The following is a 23,806-nucleotide window of genomic DNA, read 5'->3' as shown; positions in this document are numbered from 1 at the left end:
GGCAGGGAGGGAATTAGATGCTGCAGAAATGTTACTTAGTTGATGTCACTCTTTATTTTGCAGAAGAACTGAACCAGTCCCCTAGTATAATGTTAGGGGAACAGCACCATTGACCAGATGAGACATTAAATGGAGGTCCTGATCATTTGTACTTATTAAAGTTCCCATGATACTTTTCATAAGAACATTGTTGCTAATTCCAGTATCTTGGCAACATTCCAGCTCAGGAGTTGTATTCTAACTACATACATACACCCTGAATTGAAGAGGGTAAAGGTACTCTTCATTTCTTGTCCCCATTGCTGTGCACTGTTAAATGCTTATGCTTTTCACCCCAAAGGTGGCTGCATATCACTAATGGTGAAATGATCCCTATACATAAGTTTTATTAATTAAAATTTATAAGTTAAACTTATAAAACTATTTGGCTTCTTTTAGGAAGAAATTACCATGTAAATGAAAGAAGGTTTTAGATATTCTTCAGTAATATCAATAATGGAAGAAACCCTTCTGTCCTTGCTCATCCCTTACCAAGGCAAAACTCTCTTTGGACTTTAGTGACAGTTTGAGTGAATAAAGGACTATCAATCCACCAATGAGTCCTGTGGACCCTTGTCTTCTAGGAGCACAGGTGGCCCTGCCAGCAGGAGAATACAGGAACTACCCTATTGTGAACAGAGGTCTATCTAGTTTAGTTCTGTGACTCTGACAGTGGCCAGCACCAGCTGCTTCAGAGGAAGGTACAAGAAACCTTGCAGCAGGCTGTTCCGGCGTAACCTGTCTATGGGGAAATCTGTTATTAACTCCCATTGATTAGAAGTTGGCTTATGCCCTGAAGCAGAAGAGTTTATATCCCTTCCAAATGAATGTAGGTGACTACTTTGCATCTTCTACCATAAACCCTGGCCCCTGGGTGCCTTTTAACATGAGGAGGAAAAGATAAGGGCCTTTGTTATTAATGAAAGAAATCTATATTGTCTTTGAGGGGAATAATACAGAAAAGTATAAATAGAGCTTACATTTTCTCTTATGAAACACCAGATAGATGCATGACTTTCCTTTCCCCGCACACAGATTTCTTTAATGAGAAGTCATACATTAACATATAGACATGAGTTATATAGTTTTATGTGACTAAATGTTATAGCTCTTATTAGTTCAGTTTACTATTTACTTAAGTTTTATATGCACTTTAAAAATCATTGAAGACAAAGATGATTTTTAAAAAGACTGCCTACTTTTCTGGCATTATATATCAAAATATGAAGCTAATATCTGAAAAAACTAAATTACAGCCCTTAATTGAACTGGCAGAAGCAAGCAAGAAACCAGTCCATTTCTCACATGTAACAGCATCTGTTACTAATGGAACACAATGGCTATCTTAGGGACATGTGGAAAACAGAAGATAAAATTAGCAATAACATTTAAATACAAATTCTTCTAAAGGAACGATCTGTCAAGGAAAATGTAAATAGTTAGTAAGAAGAGAAATGGAATGAAAAATAGAAGCTAGATATCAGAAAAGGATGGCAAATCTCTTCTCTCCAAATGTATCTTTATACCTTTCAAAGGCTACACAAAAATACTTTGGCTCTCAGCTTGACTGCCATGCCTGGAATAACTCCCCTGCATGCATAGCCTTTGATTCAAGGACAGTCTTGGAAGTTCAAGTTCAAAAAAGTTCTAAAAAGCGCTCAGTTTTGTAAATTGGCCTTCTTCCCAGGGGAATTATATTCCTTGTACTCCTGGCATCACTACTGGCCTATGACCTTCATTTAAAAGTTATTTTGGGGCCACATTTGCTTTAAACATCTACTTGGCTGATCGGCATTACTCTCTTTTGAAGTCCACCGGAATGAAAATAATTATACTGATGGGCTATGAATTCAAAATAAAAAAATAAAATCACTCAGCTAAACAACTGTCAGGATGGCACTGAATCAGAAGGCAATTGTGTCATCTTCATATCATAAAATGAACACTAAATGAAAGCCAGTTGTACATCTTTTATCCACTCAAGAGAGTAAAAAAAAAAAATTAACCTGATCCGAATCAGCAGTGTTTTCATTATCTTCATGATAACCACTTATATATTCCCCATTCTTTTGTCTCGATGTGAGTGGAATATTTAAATATCCAACATCTCTGAGTGTCATGCCATGACATCTTTCTTTGTGACTGTACATTTGTCCATTTGCGTTGCAGGTCCTTCCATCCCTCAGCATTCTTAGGAGTTGGTCTATTTCTAGGAATTTATTAGAAAATGTGGTGTTACCTCATTATAAATACAAATTAAAGAGAAAGATGAAACAACAATTGTTCAAAATGTCAAAATATAGCATATTCATAGATTCCAAGGCCAGAAGGGACCATTGTGATCATCTAGTTGGAGCTTCTGAATAACACAGGCCATAGAACTTTCCTCCAAAATTCCTAGAGTGTATCTTTCAGAAAAACACGCAATCTTATTTCAAAATTGTCAGTGATGGAGAGTCTAACACAACGCTTGCTGAATTGTTCCAATTGTACTTTCCTATGCCAGACTGAAGAGCCCATTATCAAATATTTGTTCCCAATGTAGCTACTTTTAGACTGCAATCAAGTCACCCCTTAACCTTCTCTTTGTTAAACTAAATAGATTGAACTCTTTGAGTCTATCACTGTGAGGCATATTTTTCAACCCTTTAATTATTCTTGTAGCTCTTCTCTGAATCCTCTTCAGTTGATCAACGTCCTTCTTGAATTGTGGTACCAGAACTGGACACAGTTTTCCAGTAGTGGTCGCACCAGTGCCAATTACAGAGATAATATAATATCTCTGCTCCTATTCAAGATTCCCCTGTTTATATATACCAGGGTTGCATTAGCCCCTTTGGCCACAGCATCACATTGGGAGTTTGTATTCAGCTCAAATCTTTTTCAGAGTCACTGCTTCTGTGATAGAGTCCACCATTCTGTAAGTAGGGCATACATTCTTTGATCCCAGATATATACATTTATTTAGCCATATTAAAACACATATTGTTTGCTTGTACCCAGATTGCTCTGAACAAGTGACTTTTACCACTATCTCAATTTTTGTGTCATTTGCAGTCTTTGTCAGTGACAATTTTGTGGTTTCTTCCAGGTCATTGATAAAAATGTTAAATAGTGTAGTGCCAAGAATCAGTCCCTCTGGGCCCCCATTGGAAACACACCTGCTTGATGATGATTCCTCATTTACAATTACATTTTGAGATCTGTCAGTTAGCCAGTTTTTAATCCATTTGTTGTGTGCCATGTTAATTTTTTGCATGCATTATTGTTGCAATCATGTTGGTCCCAGGATATTAGAAAGACAAGGTAAGTGAGGGAATATCTCTGATTGGACCAACTTCTGTTGGTGAGAGGGACAAGCTGTCAAGCTTACACGGAGCTGTTCTTCAGATTTGGGAAAAGTACTCAGAGTGTTGCACCTAATATAAGGTGGAACAGATTGTTTAGTGTAAGCAGTTACCACGTATTTTAAGGGACCATTCAAAGTGAAGGTCTGTCAAGAAGGAGGAAAGTGGGAGGCAGCTTGGGAGGCAGGGCAGAGGGGCTGTTAGTGGGTTATAGACTGTTGTAATAAGCCATAAATCCAGTGACTCTATTTACTCCATGATTTTTAGTGGCTAGCAAAGTTGTGAATTGACAATCCCAGGCTCATCATTTGAAGGTTTATGCAGATTTCCTTCGAGAGGGAGGACTGAGAGGTCAGATATAGAGTGAATGTTTTGTGAAAAGTGTTCACCCATAGGTGAGACAGAGTTTTTGTCTTTTATCATTTTCCTGTGTGAGTTCATTCAAAAGCATAATGATTGTCTGGTTTGACCAAATAGTTGTTATTGGGGCATTTAGTGCACTAGATGATAGACGTGTGTAGGAGCCATGGATCTTGAAAGTGTGTTGCTGGGGGTGTTGATCATCATGGCAGTGGAAATATGTCTACAGATTTTGCATCTATAATTCTGGCAGGGTCGGGTGCAGCTTTAAGTTGGTATCTCCCGGTCTTTGGGGAGCTTGCTTCTCATGATGAGCTTGGAGAGGCTCGTTTATTTTTGTAGCCCCCCTCCCCTGAGCTGCCTTTTTCCCCCTCCCTTTCTTTCCACCCTATGGCTGGAGGGGTGTTAAAGGGCAACTTCACCTTGAACGGTCCCTTGAAATACGTTATGCTAAACAATCTGTTCCACCTTGTATTTAGCTGTGACACTCTGCATATGGTTCCCAGCCCTGAAGGAGAGCTCTGTATAAGCTTGAAAGTTTGTCTCTGACCAACAGAAGTTGGTCCAATTAAAATATTGCCTCGTGTAAATTAATTTTTTAATAAAAAATGTTTTTGGTACTAACTCAAAACACCTTACAGAACTCTTAGTATTTTATCAACCAAACTTGTAATCTCATCAAAAAAGATATCAAGTTAGTTTGACAGGATCTATTTTTCATAAACCTATGCTAATATGCATTAATTACATCACACTCCTTTAATTTTTTATCGAGTCCCATATTAGCCGCTCCATTATCTTCCCCGGGTCTTGCTGACAGCCCTATAATTACTTGGGTCATTCCATTTACACTTAAAAAAAAATTGGCACAACATTAGCTTTCTTCCAGTCTTCTGGACTTCCCCAGTGCTGTAATATTGATTGAAAATCAGCACTGAGGATTTATTTAACAATACTTTTTTAATAACCTTTTTCTCTAGTAAATGTGAAGATCCCATCTTGACAGCTCTAGGGTATGAAGTCATCTATACAGAAAACAGTTACTTCTCCACACTGCCACATTAATGTTTTCGTCTTGACACCTCTAGGAGATAGGAAGGCAGTTCACCCTTTGTGGCCATGTAATCTTTCATAGCTTTGCCGAAATCATCAGCAAGGTACTGATAAAAAGTGGCCACGATCCTGCAAGTTATTTATGTGGATGGATGCCATGGGCCTACATGGAATAACTTGCAGTATTGGGGTTATTGTGGTGATTTTTGTGAAATGGAGACTTGTCCATTAAGAACTGGGCTGAGCCCACCAATTAATTTCAGATAGGGTATTTAGCTACCAAATAGGTGTTAAGAATGTTTCTACATGATGGCAATACTTTGTTTTCTCACTTTCATTGTTATTTACAACAATTATCCCCATCAGTGCTTGAAAAAAGAAATGTTGACCTTTTTCTTAAAGAAAAATGTATGCCAAGATTTCTATTTACTTCCCATCTCTTGAGCAAAAATACTTTTGAAGTCAGCTAAAGCTTCTGTCTAAAAGTTGTCACTGTAATCAGCTTTATTTTCATTTTTCCCTATATGCTGCCAATTCTAGCCCTTTTTTCCAGTTTATATTTGAAATGTAAATACATTTAAAAGAGGAATGCCAATGAGTTTATGTTTAAAATATGCTGGCACTGTTCCAGTCTGGTTAAAAATATCCTCTGGATTCTGTGGGTGAAATTTTGACTCCATTGAAGTCAACGGGAGTTTTGCCATTGACTTCAGTGGCCCTGATCTGGATTTCACTCTTGATAGCTACTTAAATAGTGCAGTGCCTCTCTGCATTCTAACTGGCTCTGTTCATTGTCATGAACCAATTATTTTATGAGTTCTACACTGACATTTTTTAAGAGAAAGTGTTTGTTACATAACCATGGTTAATGGGAGTGAGTGTGATCTACGAATTAGAGAACAGGCCTGAGAGTTAAGATGCTTGAATTCTTTTATGCACGCAGCTTGTTTTTTGTGTTACCGTAGCTGGGATCATTTCGCCCCTCGTGACTCAATAGACACATCATAGGGATATTAATACTTACTTAGCTCACTGGTGCATCACACAGATTAATTAATGTTTTCAAGGACTTTCAGATCCTTGTAAAGAGCTACCATTAGTCAATGAACCACAGACAAGGAAAAGTAGGTGCCTAAAGTTACATTCTTAAAGGCCTGGTAGGCACTTAAATTAATGGTTTGATTTTCAAAGGTGCTGAGCATCCTGCAGCTCCCCAGTGAAGATAATGGGAGATGGATGCTCAACACTGTTGAAAACGAGGCTACTTGTTTAGATTACTTCATTTTAGGCCCTGTTAAAAAAATCTTGGGCCTACTTATTTGTAGTTAAGTTTAGTTGCATCTGGCAAAAGATCTTTTAGAACTGAAGTGGAATTTCTGTACCAAATGGACTTTACGTGTCCCATTCTCACTGGAGGTTGGTGATGTCAGAAAGTGGGTAGGGAAAAATAATACATAAAGGAGCTATGAGTAAAGATCAGAAAACATCCAGTCAAGACAGGGTGAACAAACTTCATCTGCCTTGAGAAGCCCACTGTGTCCCAATCTACATCTACCTGATACAATCTCCAGAAATGGCTGCCCTAGGCAAACTGAGGTCACCTTTCTGAGTAGCAGCCATGTTAGTCTGTATCTGCAAAAAGAAAAGGAGTACTTGTGGCACCTTAGAGACTAACAAATTTATTTAAGCATAAGCTTTCGTGAGCTATGAAGTGAGCTGTAGCTCACGAAAGCTTTTCATAGAATCATAGAATCATAGAATATAAGGGTTGGAAGGGACCCCAGAAGGTCATCTAGTCCAACCCCCTGCTCAAAGCAGGACCAATTCCCAGTTAAATCATCCCAGCCAGGGCTTTGTCAAGCCTGACCTTAAAAACCTCTAAGGAAGGAGATTCTACCACCTCCCTAGGTAACGCATTCCAGTGTTTCACCACCCTCTTAGTGAAAAAGTTTTTCCTAATATCCAATCTAAACCTCCCCCACTGCAGCTTGAGACCATTACTCCTCGTTCTGTCATCTGCTACCATTGAGAACAGTCTAGAGCCATCCTCTTTGGAACCCCCTTTCAGGTAGTTGAAAGCAGCTATCAAATCCCCCCTCATTCTTCTCTTCTGCAGGCTAAACAATCCCAGCTCCCTCAGCCTCTCTCTCTTTTGCTCAAATAAATTTGTTAGTCTCTAAGGTGCCATGAGTACTCCTTTTCTTTTTAAGGTCACCTTATATCTGATTATTATTATTTATTTTATAAGGCCCAAAATGATTTTGAAAATAAAGAAGGAGCTTGTCTCCCAGCCTTCTTCTTACATTTATAAGAGTTCTACCTATCAAATACAAAAGGTGAAACAGTGATTTAAACCCTGATTTAAGAAGTACCTAAAATGTACTGACACAAAAGGCAAACCTGAAATATACAGCCCTACCTGTTACTTGGAGTTCATTAGTGCTGTTTAGAGAACTGAAAATATATTTTATAAAGAATTCTGGGGTGGGTAAACTTGCTCTCCCGAGGCAGACTCCTTGGAGAGCCAGAGTAATGATTGTAGCAGCCAGGCGAGGAAGTGTATTTTCATCAGCACCGTCACTGTCCAATATGGCAGCTTCTTTCTCCAGAACGCTTACATCAACACACTGCAGACAGAATAAAAATTCAGTTAAGCGGTTCTTGGTCACGAGTGTAAATCATAGAATATCAGGGTTGGAAGGGACCTCAGGAGGTCATCTAGTCCAACCTCCTGCTCAAAGCAGGACCAATCCCCAACTAAATCATCCCAGCCAGGGCTTTGTCAAGCCTGACCTTAAAAACCTCTAAGGAAGGAGATTCCACCACCTCCCTAGGTAACCCATTCCAGTGCTTCACCACCATCCTAGTGAAAAAGTTTTTCCTAATATCCAACCTAAACCTCCCCCACTGCAACTTTAGCTCATTACTCCTTGTTCTGTCAATCATCAGATAGGCAGGAAAAGAAGCAAGAGAACACAGTATTGCAGAAGCCCAGGGCGGATAGGTTGTTAGGACAGAGTGTATAATCAACAGTGTGAAAAGTAGAAGAGACTCAAGGAGAATGAGAATGGAATACAGGACCTGAGATTATGCTATGAACCGGTGGTTAGAGACCAACATGAGATCCGTTTCAGTCACGTAATGGGGAGGAAGCCAGTTTGGGAAGGAGAGAAAAACTTGAGGCAGCAGTTAAAAACACCACATTCAATTAGCTACTTCAAGTTATTTTTATTTATTGTTGTTTTCATGCCATTTCTGCTTAATCTTTTTCTCCAAGATTTTTGCTGCCTAGAGTGTGGCCAGTACAATCCCCAAAAGTGGCAGAAGAGAAGTGGATGTTGTGGTTAAGGCACTGGACTGCAACACTGTAGATCTAGATTTAATTCCCAGCTCTCCCACAGCTTTCAGGTATAGCCTTGGGCAATTCCCCTAATACCTTTGTGTTTCAGCTCCCCATCTATAGAACGGGGTGATAACATTCACTTTCTCTGACATTGTGTCTCTCTTATCTAGTTACATTGCAGCCTCTTTGGGGCAGAGACTGTTTCTTACAGTACATGTGTATAGTGCCTTGCACAGTGAGGCCCTGATTTTGGCCTGGGGCTGCTAAGTTAATGTAATACGAAGAAGAAAAAGTGTGAAATCAATTTTAAGAAATTGATTTCCAATGAGTGGATGCCCACTTGTGTGCCTATGTCTCCATGTCCATTTAGTTCAGCAGCACATGTACCTATCACAGGTGCATGAGTAAAAGTGTACTTAGCCATCAAAATATCCCAGTAATTGCATGTGTCATTGCAGTAGAGGTGTGCACAAACATAGTTCTGCAAATGTGTGAGCATTTCTGTGCATGAACCTCAGGTCTTCATGTCCAGCTGTGAATGAGAGACCTTTAAGGCCAGATTTTCATTTTGCCTTAAATGTGTTGCTGCCTCATAAGTGCCCCATTCTGAGTGGCTTGTCCATTTTACATAGACAGCTGCCATAGACACATCCACATGTGACCCCTGCCTTGGCTAGTGGCTAGCTGGTTAATTATTCATTTATTAATTATTAATTATTAATTATTAATTATTATTATTATTATTCTTTATTTGTATCTTCATAGCACTTAGAAGCCCCAATCCTGAACCAGGACCCCACTGTGCACCATGAAGAAAAGCAAGTATTTCTAATGTCAAATTCACTGCCAATATATCTCCGTACAAGCTGAAGACTTTTCTTTCCTACCAAATTGAATTTATTAGTTGCTATGGTGAGAAGGAAACAAGTTTTATACAATCATAACATTTAAAAACTGACCAAAATGGTTTTCTTCCCCTGGATCACCTACCCCTTCTCCTAGCCACAGATGTCATGATTCAAAGCATTAGACAGGCTATAATGATTTCACTACCTTTGACAAAGAGTCTCCCCAGTCTCCTCTCTGTGAACAATGAAATCACAGACACTAAACAGACATACTGAGTGCACTGCCAGCATAAACAAATAGACCGCACCGAAAGGCGCTGTATGGATTGTTACTCCGTGTTGACATGCCAAATACCCACCGATGCCTCTTTATAGCTGCCGAGATACTCTTTGAGTTCCTGAAAATCTGCACTTTCAGTGAGACTTAGAACTAACTGTACTAGTCAATGAATAATTTATGACGGGAAAAGATTATACAAAGCACATGAAGAGAAAGAGGAATGGCAGACTTTCTGTTTTATGCTGCATAGTTAGTGACTTCTAGCAATCTTCCATTTGCCTTGAGTGTGCTACCACTGTGTGGTGTAAATTAAAGAGCAGTGAGATGGAAAAGAAAAGAAGAAATAGAGAGTCAGGACCAGACTAGGACATAGTTGTGTAGCATCCAAAGGGCTGATGAAGTTTTCACAGCAGGTCAATATATATTTTGACAACTCTCTAACCTTGAAAATCTGGTAAGTGGTTTTGATTATTCTACATTGTAAGGAAAATAGATTATTTAGATTGCAAACTTTTTGGGGCAGGGACTGTCTATCATTCTGTGTTTGTACAGCGCCTGGCACAATGGAGCCCTATTCTTGGTTGGTCCCTAGGCACTGACATAAATAAATAGCAATAAATACTAGGTGAGTTATACCTGCTGTGTATTTCCTGATTTTAAAAGGCTGTTTACAGCTAAATATAACGAATACATTATTTGCCACTCCAAATGTAAGTTTAGTCTTCTTTGGATGACTCTTTCTGCTGGAGGAACTGACTATGGCAGGTAGATTAGCTTCGGATGTATCTGGCATGTCAAAGGAACAGCCACATCTTTGGGCAGATTCCCTGCTACATCCAGTATCTCATGGATGTAGTACAGTGAAGGACCAGCAGGGAACTGGTTACAGAAACTTGATTCTATTCTCCATCCCCAGCTCCAGTGCAAGCTAGATCAGCCAAGGGGCTGCTCTAATTTGTCCCAAGCGGATATGGTCCTCTAGGGACCACATTATTTGACTGCAATTTCATGGCAGAACTAGGTTTTAGCCTTTAGATCTGTGGTAAGTGTTTTGGAGTGTTGGAGCTGTTTACCTGGCTTTCAGGAGTTTTAAAATGTTGCCTTATTGCAGCCAAAATGTCTTCAGTTTCATTCCTTGAGAAATAATAGCAGTCTTCATCACGCCTTAAACTGAGCATGCTGTGGAGGTAAAATTTATAATCCTTGTTACTCAGACTGAGCTCTGAAGAACAGATGTCTCTTTGATGAATAATATAGTAGAGAAGAATGAGGGAAATTCTCTGGAATACTTCTTCACTGAGATGGTCTTCAAAATCTCCACCAGCTATTAATAACAAAGCATCTGGTTCAAGGCACTGCGAATAATTAAAACAAATGAAAATTAGTTTCAAATTATATGTCACTAGTAATCTACTCAAAATAGGATTAGAGAACAGAGTAGGAGAATTCAACTTTATGGCTAAGAGACTGGTCTTGAGGCTGCACAGATGCAGAGTGGGGTGTGTATAAGATAAAATGTGATGAGCAATAGGGACAGCAGGGAGAGCACATGGAAATCCAATCTTGCAGTAATGAGGGCTGCTGCATGGCTGACAAATCACTCTCTGTGCTGCCTTTCATAAACCATGCCTGCTTGTGAGCAAGGGGGCAGATGCCCAAAGGATTTGAGACTTACTCCCACTCAGGGCCTGATCCAAAGACTGTTGTAGTCCATGTAAAGACCCCTATTGACATCACTAGGCATTAATTGTGTCCCTCAGTGCAGAGGACTACAGCTCGTGCTTAACTTTACCTTAACTGCTGCCAGGCCTCCACTTGCACTTGTGTGGGTTTGCAGAATGAAGGCCAGAAAAAGCCAAATTTGGACCTGAGTTATATCAGTGTGAGGCAGTGGTTCTCAACCTTTTTTGGCGTCAGGATCCATTTGTAAACATTGATGGCCTGTCACGACCCAATAAATAGGCCAAGGGTGGGGATTGGGTCCTGCTCCAGAGGGTTGTGGGGAGGTGGGTGATGGCCTGTTGCAACCTAGTAAATAGGCTGTGTGGGGTGGTAGTGGGAAGGCCTGGAAGAGGCTAAGCCCTGTGGGGCTGGCTGGGCTCAGCTTGGCTCCCCACTCCAGACGTTTCATCCTGTGGCACTGCAGCCTCTGATGAGGAGCCAGCTGGGCCAAATCTGTCTGAGTAGTGTTGCGACCTGTTTCACTCAATCAAATTGGCCCTGGTCAGTTCCCCTATCATCAGGAAGGGCAGTAGGAATAAACCTGAGTGGCACTGCAACCCCAGAGGTCACAATGCCTGGAGCTGGGCACTGAGCCTAGCAAGCCCCATGGAACCAGAGCGACAGGAGCTGCCACATGACCCTTTGAAACATTCTGGCGACCCAACTTTGGGTCATGACCCATAGGTTGAAAAATCCCAGTGTAAATGATAGAATCATACAAAGCATAGAAATGTAGTGCTGGAAGGAGCCGCAAGAAGTCATCTAGATCAATGGTTCTCAAAGCCGCTCCGCTGCTTGTTCAGGGAAAGTCCCTGGTGGGCCGGACCGGTTTGTTTACTTGCCATGACCGCAGGTTCGGCTGATCACGGCTCCCACTAGCCACGGTTCACCGCTCCAGGCCAATGGGGGTTGCGGGAAGCGGTGCGGGCCAAGGGACGTGCTCACCACCCTTCCTGCAGCCCCCATTGGCCTGGAGCTGTGAACTGCGGCCAGTGGGAGCCGTGATCGGCCGAACCTGAGGACATGGCAGGTAAACAAACTAGTCCGGCCCGCCAAGGGCTTTCCCTGAACAAGCGGCGGACTGGCTTTGAGAACCACTGATCTAGATCATATCCCAATCAAAGGAAACACTAGAGTTACTCCACATTTACAAGCTAACGGAGCAGAATTGGGCCCTGTATCTTTAGAGCTGTATTTATTTATATTTATTAATTGTGCTATCAGCAAATTTGGTCAGCACAAAGCCTATGCATCAATTAAGTCGTCAGAACGGGACTCAAGAGAGACAGAAGTCATGCATGGGTCTGTGCTGCTCTCTACTCAGGGGAGAATTCCCCCCCAAGGGCAGGTATAATTTTTAAAAACAAAATAGCTCAATGCCAATAAGGCACCATCTCTCCTCACACTCAGACCCCTTCCAATATCACCTCAGGCAAAAGGCTTTATGAGCAGATAGGCTTTAGAGTGTGCCTAGAAAACCAGCAAGTGCTCTCAGACTCGGGTAAATGGGTGAGCAAGTTCCAGAACAGAAAGCCCCTTCCTGAAAACATCCTGTCCCTGTTGTGATTTGTAGGTCATATCAGTTGGTCCCATTGGAAGGATGCTGACAGCTCCCTCCTGTTTAAATCCAAGAGTAGCTTCAGCACTTGAGTTGATCTTCACTATCATGGCAGATCACAAGGACTATAAAGAGGGGTGCTGGAACAATTTTCATAGTAGGAGTGCTGAGAGCCATTAAATCCTGAAAATAATGGAAACCACTTCAAGCCAGGAGGTGCAGCAGTACCCCGAGTTCCAGTATCTATGACTGTAAGGTAGACAGAAGCACCTAAATCATAGTCACTAGGTAAGATTCACCAACACACTTCAGCTATTTTGCCCCATTCCAATGATTCAAAGCAGCCAGAAAACCTCGTTTACTGGGTTAAACTATGTTTATGGCTACAGACATTATGTACTAGTGCATCTTGAATGTTTACCCCCCAAAAACTTGAATCAAATGCAGATTATGGAGTTCAGGTTTCATATGCTCCCTCAACTATAAGCAAGTGAGTGAGCTGACACATTTTAATAGAAATATTCCCAACCTAAATCCACACCAAGAGGAATGTTAGAAAAGGTTATGCACTGTGGGTGCCAATGCCAAATTAAACATTCACACTGGTGAGTAAATTAGATTAGGATCTAGCCCCTGTGTCCTATCTAACATGGCTATCAACATCTACAATACTAGCCTTTACTAACTGACCCTCAGCATCCATGGCCATGTGCTTGATACTCCTTAAGCAGCATCTGGCATTACTCTATCTCCCAAGTGTACAAAGAAAGCATACCTTTTTCTGTACTGATGACATGTATTAACATGACTGTCTTTGTGTATTATTGTTTTAGACTAGGAGGAATACATTGAATTCTTCTAGCTCATTTCCCTAAAGGCCTCATGTTAAGCCAGTCTATCCTTTTAAATTTACCCAGTGGGCGATAAGACACACATACTGTATGGGGTGGAGGCTTTTCAGAGATTTCTATAATTACACCCCAAGGTCTAGTAAGGATAACTTGAAGTCACTAAGGTTGTTGGCGCAGGCAAGCAAGAAATTTGAAAAGGAAATTGCTCCTGGGAGGGCAGCAGGTGCACTGAAAGAGTTGCTGTTATTGGAGAACATATGGGATCCTCCACTGGGAGTACTTAAAGAAGGTGTCAGGGGAATATAGATTGATTCATCACAAGTTATTTTGCTGTTATCGACATGTTAGAGTCACAAACACTTGAATGACCTTACTTTCAGAATGCTTATTTTCTAAAACAAACAAGTCCCTTTCCGAATATGGGAGCAGCGTGTTTTTTTACTGAACTTCCTGTTTTGTAATGATTATTAGTAAGGATTTCATCAATACAGAAGAAGGCATGCCTTTTTTGTGCACTTGGGAGATAGAGTAATGCCAGATACTGCTTAAGGAGCATCAAGCACATTGCCGTGGATTTGGAGGGTCAATTAGTAAAGAAAAAGAAAGGGTCCAATAAAGATATAGAACTTCAGGGCAATGATTTAAATGCAGGATGGAGTCTTGTTTGCAAATTAAATAGTCTGAAAAAGCAATGGTTTGTGATGGCTGGGATCCAAGATTCAGAAGAGACATGTGAGTCTGATTGATCCATTTTTTTTTTGTTTTGTTGGTGGGGAGGAGGGATCTGGGGCTTCCCTACCCCCACTGTTTGGGAAGTTAGCTCCAATGCCAAGGAGGAGGGCTAATTTCTGATTCTAAAGACTGCAGATGTTTCATGAACAATTGCTGTCATGAGTTTTCCTCCATTTTGGGTGCTTGTTAGCTCATCTTGCAGGATTTCAATCTTATAAAAAAGCCACTGTACTGCATGGACCTTGCTATTTGCCCAGGCTAGCCCAGCAAAAACCATGAAAAGGGTTCAGAAAATCTCTCCTTTGCCATCATCCCTGCACTTTCTATAAATAGGTCACAAACACAAGGAAAACCTTGGTCCATAATGGAAGAATTCCTAGGAAGTTCCCGCTCCTCTGTACAGGAATAACCCCTGTAGGAAAGCATGGAGCCCTACATTATTTACCAATGATCATTCACACTGTGGCAGTTATGAAAAATGTCAGCATTTGTTACTATGGCTATTTAAATGAGTAGGTGCTCTACAACAGAGGACTGAAATCTCCTCTCCAATACATTGGTCCTGTTGAGTACAGGGAGCATTTTACTTTCACAGTAAACGTCTGCTTTCCCCATCATTAGCCTTTACCACCTGCTGCTTCTTGATTCTGACATGAAGCCACATGACTGTCTGTATAATTCCCTGCTGTTAGAAGTAAACCAGACCTAGAACAAGATGGATTAATATTAATTGGAGCCAAAATCCATCAACTTTTCTGGGGTCCCAATCCAAACTTGGAGCATCTTCCAAATCTACATTTCCTTCCATCTGGGCCCTCGACCACAGCATAGTCTCCCTCCTACCTGAATCTGGCATCCTATTCCCCTTTTCCTTCCATGGTCAAACCAGTGGGAAGAAATAGCCCAGTCAGTAGTCTGAATGTACTAGCGGATTGAGCCCCCGCATGGAGCTGTGATTCTAAACATTTGAATACCCTGGAATTCTTCCAGTCCCAGATTCTGGATTTGCAGAGTCATTTATCTGCTCTTGATCTCCCTTGACCAGAACCATTTTTCCAAAACCACCCCTAAACCTTGCAGACTTGGGAGAAATGGCATATGGATCTGAACAAACCACGGGCTATGTCTGAGTTTTGCAAAATAACAACCAGAATGATGACGTTTTACAAAACCATTCCTATTTCTGCCCCTCCATCTCTAACTACAATGGAAATTTCTTTTCATGTTTCAAATTCAAGCTAATGATATAACTGTAGGATGAAGTAAAGAGAAAAACCTTAGTCTGAAAATGAATATCTGAAATATCTGGCAATAAGTGAAAGATAAATTGATTAAGTTTTTAAGGTGTACTTGAAGTATTGGGGGGCCCTCTTTACAAGAATAAATAAGCAATATAAATCATTAGCAATTAAACAATTGTAGCCGTTCATTTTTTTTTTTTGAAAAAATGAATGTCGTGTGTGCCCATGCATTAGGATGGTTTCACCCGAATAAATGATTTCAGAACTCACTGAACTCATCTTTTAAATGTACCCTTCATTAATTGATACACTAACCAGATTACAATTCTCCTGCATCCCATAAATCCACTGTGGACATTCAGCTCTCTCCAGTAGCATTTTGATCAGTTTTCTTGAGTGATTCTTGTGGAGCTCAGTGTAGTTGTCAGCTGAGAGAATGCGCAAAACTTCCGTCAGATAGCCTTGGCTGGGAGCATAGCTGCTTTCCTGCTTGTGCTCTTTCCCAGGCTGTGCTTCTGCAGTGACCACACCAAATATGAAAGCTGAACATGCCATCCAAAAAGCTGGATGCTTGGTCAGAAAACACATTTTCTCTTCTTCCTGTAAGTGCGTGTCCCTGTTAAGAGTTGAACGGTAGTTCGTAGTTCACAGCTTAAAGTTGAACCCTGAGGAATTTGTATGGTAAAGAAAAACAAAAACCATTTAATTAGAGTGACTGCAATATGTTTGAAAGGATTTATTAATTGGTTGGCTAAGCTGATTTGCAGTGACAAGCTGTTTCTGAACAACAGGGAGTTTGTAGGGACTTTACAGCCTGAAACAGCAGGAAACAAAGATGACAGTGGCCTTAAAAATTCTATAGAATTACTGATAAGTGGTTAAATCGGACTGCCCTTCCTTCTCATTAAAAGTTTTGAGTATAATACACATTTTTCATTTCCCTGTTATGTTACTATATTTGATCATAATCTCCTTTAGTAAGTACAGGAACAAATATAATTGCTTTCTCTTTTACTCCATTAGGAAACAGATTCCCAAGGGCTAGTAGCTGTACTTGTATATGAAGAGCAAATAAAGCATTGTGCAGGAATTCTGATATAAAAGTTCAGTACTACTGATGCCAAGCAATGACTTACAGTGGTTTTCATCTTCATTAATTAACATTAGCTATAAAGCGGGGGGGAAAACAAACCCAAAACATTTTAACAGGAAATTAATGATGCTTTATGGTCAGAGGAAAGAGCTGCAAAATTGCCATAATTATGTAATTCATACAACTTGAAAAATGTAGAAATGTCCCCAAAGTAACTAGTTCTCATTTTTAATAATCCTAGATGCAAAGATAGTGTTCCAAACAGTAAAACCAAACTATCCTAGCCAAATCTTTCCTAACGTACTGTAGGATCTGTCCTTACTGTAATCCATCTTGATGTAGGAGCATGCCAGTTGTAAAGGAGTTTAACTTTTATTTTCCACTAAGGAGTTTTCCCTTTACTGAGGAGCAGACCTTTGGAAATATATGTACGTATGTTAAATAGCCACATGCAACATCTGCTTCTTTTCACTGTAAAATTATACAGATCTGATTTCCCCTTTTAAAATGCTGTGCTAACAGATTGCTAAAGTAGAGTAAACTAAAAACTTTTGCTGAGTTATAACTTGGAATGCATTCAGATAAAAGTTAGCATGGTATAGCACACTCTGAAAGGTTTTGAAGTTTCAAAATTTATTTTAGCTTTAAGTTAACATTTAGAAATAAGTTAGCATTTAAAAGCATCACAGTTATAGGGATACAACCATTTCTAACACCGTGTTCTTACCTTCAGCAGAAAAAAATGAATGATTGTGTATCTCTAGCTTTGTAGCCTTTTGAGTCCCCAAAAGTATTTAGTTGCTGGAAAGTCTGATGTTTTTAAAATTCCTTGATGGTGCTCTGGAAGCTGGAGAGGATTAGTTTATTGCTGCCTTGAAAAGTTTTCAGTTGCTATGGAGAGAGCTGTTCTTAAGGTAACAATGGAGGTGGATAGGAATTAGTACATGTTCTTCTTGGCAGGTTTTAGGCATCACATTATTGAGTGTATTTAGCTAATTATTTTGGTAGTTATCATTTTATGTAAACATTCCCTAATTAACATCAGCAGATGGCAGGATATATGGTATCTGCTTGACAATATTCTTTATAGGAGATAATACACATGAGAACACCAGTTTCTTTACATTATTAAAATACGTAAGCAGTTTTAGAACATCTGAAGAAAACCTGAATTTCTGTTTTAACTGAAATCTTTGTTCTGGGCACAAATGTGAAATCAGAGTAGAAATATTTTCTGGCACCTCTGTAGAAACTCACATTTTTTCTTAAAGGGTCACTCTCCATGGAGAATTGGCCCCACACACAGTCTTTGGTAAAATAAACAAAATCAGAGAGCATCAAAACTCTCACCTGCACCAGACTTGAACAGCTGGGCTTGGTGCAGATGGTGAACTGGAAAAAAGGCCAAGGAAACCCTCCCTGTCATCTTACGTTGCTCTGTGGCTGAAACTGCAATCTTCCAGTTTCAGCAGCCCAAGTCACTCCTGTGTCCCTGCACTAGAAAGGGGTGAGAGAGAAGTCAATGACTAATGGTCTTCATAGGGGCAGAGCTACTAAGCTCATCCTTGTCCTATCTCCCAAACCTGCTGTGTGGGGATGCAGAGTGAGCGATACTCCCTGAGTAGGGTCCCCAAAACCTTTGGAGAAGGAGGCTGGATTTAACTTAATATGAACAGAAATGTTACCATAAATAGTGAAAAGCATATGTTTTTAAATGCAAACCCTCTCCTACACAAAGACAATTCTATTCTATTCTATATTGGTTCTTATATTGTGCTTATCACTATAGTATCTGATCAGCTAACAACAGCACTGTGATAGTTCCTGAGAACCTGCAAGTGAAACCAACTACAAACAAAAGTGAAACTGGGCAGTTGAACCTGAGTGAAAAGCAAAATACAAACAAACCACTTCAATAAGATAAAGTAATGGCAAACAAGAGCATGCACAAATACTTGTGTGCTCGCTAGACATTTTAATATTTTAAAAGCAGACCTAATTTTTAGTTATTCAAATGCAAAGATATCTGACATTTTTATTGACGTACATTTTATTTTAAGCTTGATAAATCACAAAAGAGTGAACAGATTTATACCAAACACCCACAAACATTCATTGGCGTGCTCAGAACAAACGGAAATTTCAACCCAAAGAGATTTTTTTCAGAAATTTATAAGTAACTGAAAACAAGGACTCACAATTGTAAGTGCTTCCTCTACCTTCAGTGCTTTCCTACAGCATCATCTCTATGATGCTCCATTTAGGAAAGTACTCCACTTAGAAAGGAACAATCAGTTGCACACATACAAATTGGGAAATGACTGCCTAGGAGTGAATACTTTGGAAAGGGATCTGGGGGTCATAGTGGATCACAAGCTAAATATGAGTCAACAGTGTAACGCTGTTGCAAAAAAAAGCAAGCATCATTCTGGGATGTATTAGCGGGAGTGTTGTAAGCAAGACACGAGAAGTAATTCTTCCTCTCTACTCTACTCTGATTAGGCCTCAACTGGAGTATAGTGTCCAGTTCTGGGCACCACATTTCAGGAAAGATGTGGATAAATTGGAGAGAGTCCAGAGAAGAGCAACAAAAATGATTAAAGGTCTAGGAAACATGACCTATGAGGGAAGATTGAAAAAATTGGGTTTGTTTAGTCTGGAAAAGAGAAGACTGAGAGGGGACATGATAACAGTCTTCAAGTATGTAGAAGGTTGTTACAAGGAGGTGGAAGAAAAATTGTTTTTCTTAAACACTGAGGATAGGACAAGAAGCAATGGGCTTAAATTGCAGCAAGGGAGGTTTAGGTTGGACAGTAGGAGAAACTTCCTAACTATCAGGGTGATTAAGCACTGGAATAAATTGCTTAGGGAGGTTGTGAAATCTCCATCATTGGAGATTTTTAAGAGCAGGTTAGACAAACACCTGTCAGGGATGGTCTAGATAATTAGTTCTGCCATGAGTGCAGGGGACTAGACTAGATGACTTCTCAAGGTCCCTTCCAGTTCCATGATTCTATGATTATATGCTATGTCAAGATAACAAGTAAATAGCCTGCATAATTTAATATTGGGAATGGCTCACATGGAGAGTAAACATGGAAAAGGTGTCAAATTTGTCCATAGAAATCTCAGTGATTTTAGATGTTCTGAACATATTTTAAAAACTAAAATTGAGAATGTGTTTTGTCCAGATAAGAGTATACTCACAAAGGGTGATTTTTTTTAACTCTTTTAGAGAAGCCAGTATTTTTAGAGGTATAGATCTGACAAACTATAACAGAGAGGTGTTGAAAGGAGATGTGGAGAAAGATATTGGTAATATATTATATTAACATTTGCATTGTAGAAGTTAGGCTACTAAGACTAAATTTACCGTATGTTTAAGAGTAATGGATAATAAATGTTATAGGCAATGGAGACTGGGATTTTCAAAGGAACAGTCAACTCCTATTGAAGTCATACTGCTTATTAAATGACTTTTGCACTAGTGTTGTGGCAATGTAACTTGTGGATCAAATTAATATTGTACTGAGCTTCCCTGTCCACTTTTATGCCAGCCTCTGCCACTCAATCGCTCATTTCTCCCCACAGTTTCTTTGTGCCGTCTACCACCCCACCCTGTGCACATACAATGTCCTCGGTGAACTAGACTGTAAAACCACTACTGTCTCTTCCTTCAAATCCCTCATCAAGGCCCACTACCAACATAATGCCTACTGGAAAGTGCCACTGATAACAAAGGGCAGGAACTACCCCTTGCATGTGTTTTAAACCCAATTTGATAGGGACCGTGGGCACTATGGCAAATACATATAAATTAGTGAATCTGTAGCTACTGTAGGATAGCGCTATGGGTGGCAGAGAGCTTTCAGGTCACGTTTATAATTTATTTTAGAGAAGGAAATGTTGTTGCCTAATTGATTGTACTTTAGCACAATTGTTCTTAAATTAGGTTTGGCAGAACTGCAATGGATGTTGCCTTTTATTTTATTTGTAATAGCTAACCCTGCCAGCCTTTCAAACTCTTTTAGTTTCTTAAATGGGTTCCTTCCTGCTTGCCAGCCTCTGGGTAATGGGTAAATTGCGGTTCCATTGTACATAGCATTTTATATTTAAAATGTTTAAGTACTAAATACTTTGATGTTAGAGAACTGAGATGTTCTGAATCAAAAAGACTTTCTAGTATAGCATGTGATGTTGACTGTGTACATCAGATCGTTGTGTTTGCTGCTTCTTATAAAGAATTGTTATCATATCTGATCTAAGATAGAAAAGTTATGAATAAATGAGATATTATTCTAATTCTGTTGATCCACACTTAGCTAGAGATCTCTCCAGATAGCAAGGCCACAGTAAGGACCAGGGTTGAGAGTGAGGCAGGTGGGATATTCTATCTTGGAAAAATACAGTCAGTGTCGGACAGGTATCATGGAAAAAGGTTTGGAAAGTGCTGGACATCTATTCTAATAGATGTTCACAAATAGAAGCATGTGACTGAAGAAGCATGACAAAAACCAGGAGTTCCTTGAAATTCAGATCCAGTTTCAGGCGTTAAAGGCTAAATTCTGCTTTCTCACCCTTTTGGCCCAAAGGGTTTGTATAAGATGGTCAGAACTTCTATTTTTAGTGAGTGTGAGAGAGGATAGTTATGTAAAATAATGTAACCAGATAGGGGGCACGACAAGTTCCTGCAGCTACCCTCTTTGCTTCAAGAATTTTTTTTTGTAACTCATTTTTGCAAAAGTGAACTAGTAAGGCTTCTCCCACCTACACACCTGTTGTGAGAACAAAAGCAGGTTAGCCATTTCTAAATGCCATTTACAGCTGCACTCTGCTTTTAATTTAATGGTTGTCAAAAGATCAATGATTCCACAATGTAGGAATATTAAAACTCTTTATAGAACTGTGCTCTTAGACAACCGAAACATTCCTGTAAGTGCCACCAACCTAGCAAAGAGCTTAATTTTATTTATATGGCAAAGTGGGAGAGGATCTATGCAACATCTTAGCAAAAAAAAAACGTTGGTAGCTTGCAGCTTACTGATGAAAACTGCTATTGATATTGAACTCTTGTTCCTTAAATACTGAATAATGTATTTTGATGGACTACGCAAATGAGCCTTGAGCCCCCTTACTAATCACAGCAATTACATCAAATGAAGAGAGAACCCTGTGGAACTGCTGATTTCCTCCACATTATCAGTGTGATGTGTGAATGTCTGCTGTAATTAGATCCATAGGGAGTGTATTGTAATATGAAAGGATTTCATTCTCCACACAATACAAGTTGTATTTCAATGCAAATCACATCTTGTTCAATAAATTAATCCTGAAGTGCTCCCATAAATAATTTCAGCGCTTTAACATCACCCTAGGCTATTCACTTCATTGGCCTGTTTAGTCAGTCCTACCAATATGTTTTACTTACGCTCGGCAGAGTTTGATTTTTATTTTTTTTTATAATTTCCACAGATAATATCAATGCTTATGTTTAAACATTGCTTCCAATTTTTATTAAATGTTCACAGTTGCAGGAAGTTATGCAGGGTGTGGGTGGGTCAGACAATTATTTAATGACAGCAGACCTGGAGATTGGTTAGTCTCTAAGGTGCCACAAGTACTCCTTTTCTTTTTGCGAATACAGACTAACACGGCTGTTACTCTGAAAAAGTTAATGCTTTATCATCGTTAAAACACAAATTGTCTACATCCCATGTCAAAATTCACAAAGTAAATATCCTTACATCAAACTCTAAGAAGTTCTCAAGCAGCATTTTTCTTACTGTGCCTGTGTGTAAATTAAGATGATTATAAATTGAAATATTTGTCATTGGTTTGTGCCCATAGAGTGAAATCAACGTTTACCAGTAAAAATCTAATTCTTCCAAGCCTAGTTATATTTTAAGGTTTGTCAGTGAGTTAAAATGAATTAATACTATTGACATGCATCTTATAGGAAGTACATATTTATGGATGGCTCTGGAGCATACTCTGTATTAGTCCAGGACTCTTGAGCTCTCCCACTGGCCAGCAGGTGATGAGATTTTCAAACCAGGTATAGGGAATCTCTACTTATATTGAAGTAGAAAAGAAATACGTTTACTGCAGTGTATTTCAGGTGACTGTCTTTGCACTTGTAGTGAAGTTTCTTTTCATCGATAGGCAAGTTGTTATTTATTTGTATTACAGTCATTCCTAACTGAGATCAAAGTCCTGTTGCTCTAGGTAACTGTACATAGAGATAGTACAAAACAGTCTCTGTCCCAGGCAGCTTACAAACTAAATAAACAAGGAAGAGAAGGGAAGTATTATTATCCCCATTGTTCAGACTGAGGGACAGTGAGAAGGAATGATTTGCCCAAGGTCAAACAGTATGTCTGTGACAGAGCAGGGAACTAGACCCATATTTCCAGAGCGAATGAATCACAAGACCATTCTTCCTCTCAAATCCCACTATTACATGCTTCACTACAAAGTAATTAAATTAACATTTCCCCTCAGCCAGAACAACAGGAAGCAAGGAGAGGAACAGATGTCACATATGTCCTCCAAAACAACAAGGGCAAAGAGGAAGACCTGCTGAAAATAAAGTCAAGAGACCATATTCATTAAACCTGGTGCAGAGAGCCTTATTATACCTCCATGGGTAAGCAAGGGGGATTCATGCTCAGAAAAGGTAGGCACGATTACTTTTTTTTTAAAAAGAAAAATTAACTTGTAGAACTCATTGCCACAAGATATCATTGGAACAAGAACCTAGAAGGATTAATAAAGGAACTGACCATGTATGTGGATAGTGAGATCATCTACAGTTACATACATTGTGACATACTGATGCCACTGCAATTTCCTCTCTGATGGCCTTTCCACTGATGAGTATTTGCAGCAGGATTTATGTTGGTGGAAACTGGTATAAATCCAGTATTAAGATGGCCCAATCTATCTGTGGAGACTACTGTTTAGTTACTTTAGTTATAGCTGTAATGAACCCCTCATAATATCTGTACACATATCTATTTGAAAAGGCTTTTATACTAGCAGGGAACAATATTGTGCATTTGCAAGTGGATGTTGCTGCTCATTTTTATTCTTCAGTTCACACATCATTTTTTAGGGTAATTATGTTCTAATGTTCTTCATTGCCTCATCTTTGGCAGCACAGTTAATTATTTTAAGGGGATCCAAATATTATACTATGGTCCTTGAACAACCAGGCCAGCTGGTTGCACTATCTCAAAGCCATTTAAGTTACATAGATGTGCAGAATGAGTTTATACTCCTTCTCGGTTTTGGTTTACTTTGGTGCCATAGTTTTGATTGATTGGTAATATCAAATAAG

The 23,806-nt window shown here is 39.6% G+C and overlaps 1 protein-coding gene and 2 long non-coding RNA genes across 14 annotated transcripts in view; 1 reads left to right on the top strand and 2 right to left on the bottom strand.

Moving 5' to 3' along the window:
* SLC39A12 (solute carrier family 39 member 12) overlaps positions 1 to 17,374 on the bottom strand; it is a 37,651-nt gene extending 20,277 nt beyond the window's left edge. For 3 of the 12 annotated variants that reach the window (XM_048837997.2, XM_048838003.2, XM_048838005.2), the window contains exons 1-5: positions 17,195 to 17,374; positions 15,690 to 16,039; positions 10,344 to 10,625; positions 7,219 to 7,426; positions 2,046 to 2,248 (exon numbers count right to left, since the gene is read on the bottom strand). In XM_048837997.2, the coding sequence (XP_048693954.2) occupies positions 2,046 to 2,248; positions 7,219 to 7,426; positions 10,344 to 10,625; positions 15,690 to 15,962 (966 nt within the window). In that variant the 5' untranslated portion in view covers positions 15,963 to 16,039; positions 17,195 to 17,374. The remainder of the gene's footprint in view (positions 1 to 2,045; positions 2,249 to 7,218; positions 7,427 to 10,343; positions 10,626 to 15,689; positions 16,040 to 17,194) is intronic. The other 9 variants (XM_048837995.2, XM_048837996.2, XM_048838006.2 and 6 more) reach the window with 4 other exon arrangements.
* Positions 9,348 to 23,806, top strand: part of LOC125631378 (uncharacterized) — a 16,467-nt gene continuing 2,008 nt past the window's right edge. The window contains exons 1-2 of the long non-coding RNA XR_007354934.2: positions 9,348 to 9,724; positions 22,969 to 23,143. This is a non-coding gene — a long non-coding RNA (uncharacterized LOC125631378). The remainder of the gene's footprint in view (positions 9,725 to 22,968; positions 23,144 to 23,806) is intronic.
* LOC142071208 (uncharacterized) overlaps positions 17,824 to 23,806 on the bottom strand; it is a 27,324-nt gene continuing 21,341 nt past the window's right edge. Inside the window, exon 5 of the long non-coding RNA XR_012667253.1 lies at positions 17,824 to 17,964. This is a non-coding gene — a long non-coding RNA (uncharacterized LOC142071208). The remainder of the gene's footprint in view (positions 17,965 to 23,806) is intronic.

Source organism: Caretta caretta, chromosome 2 (genome assembly GCF_965140235.1).
Source record: "Caretta caretta isolate rCarCar2 chromosome 2, rCarCar1.hap1, whole genome shotgun sequence".
Lineage (NCBI taxonomy): Eukaryota > Metazoa > Chordata > Testudines > Cheloniidae > Caretta > Caretta caretta.
This window is presented reverse-complemented; position numbering and strand designations above follow the sequence as displayed.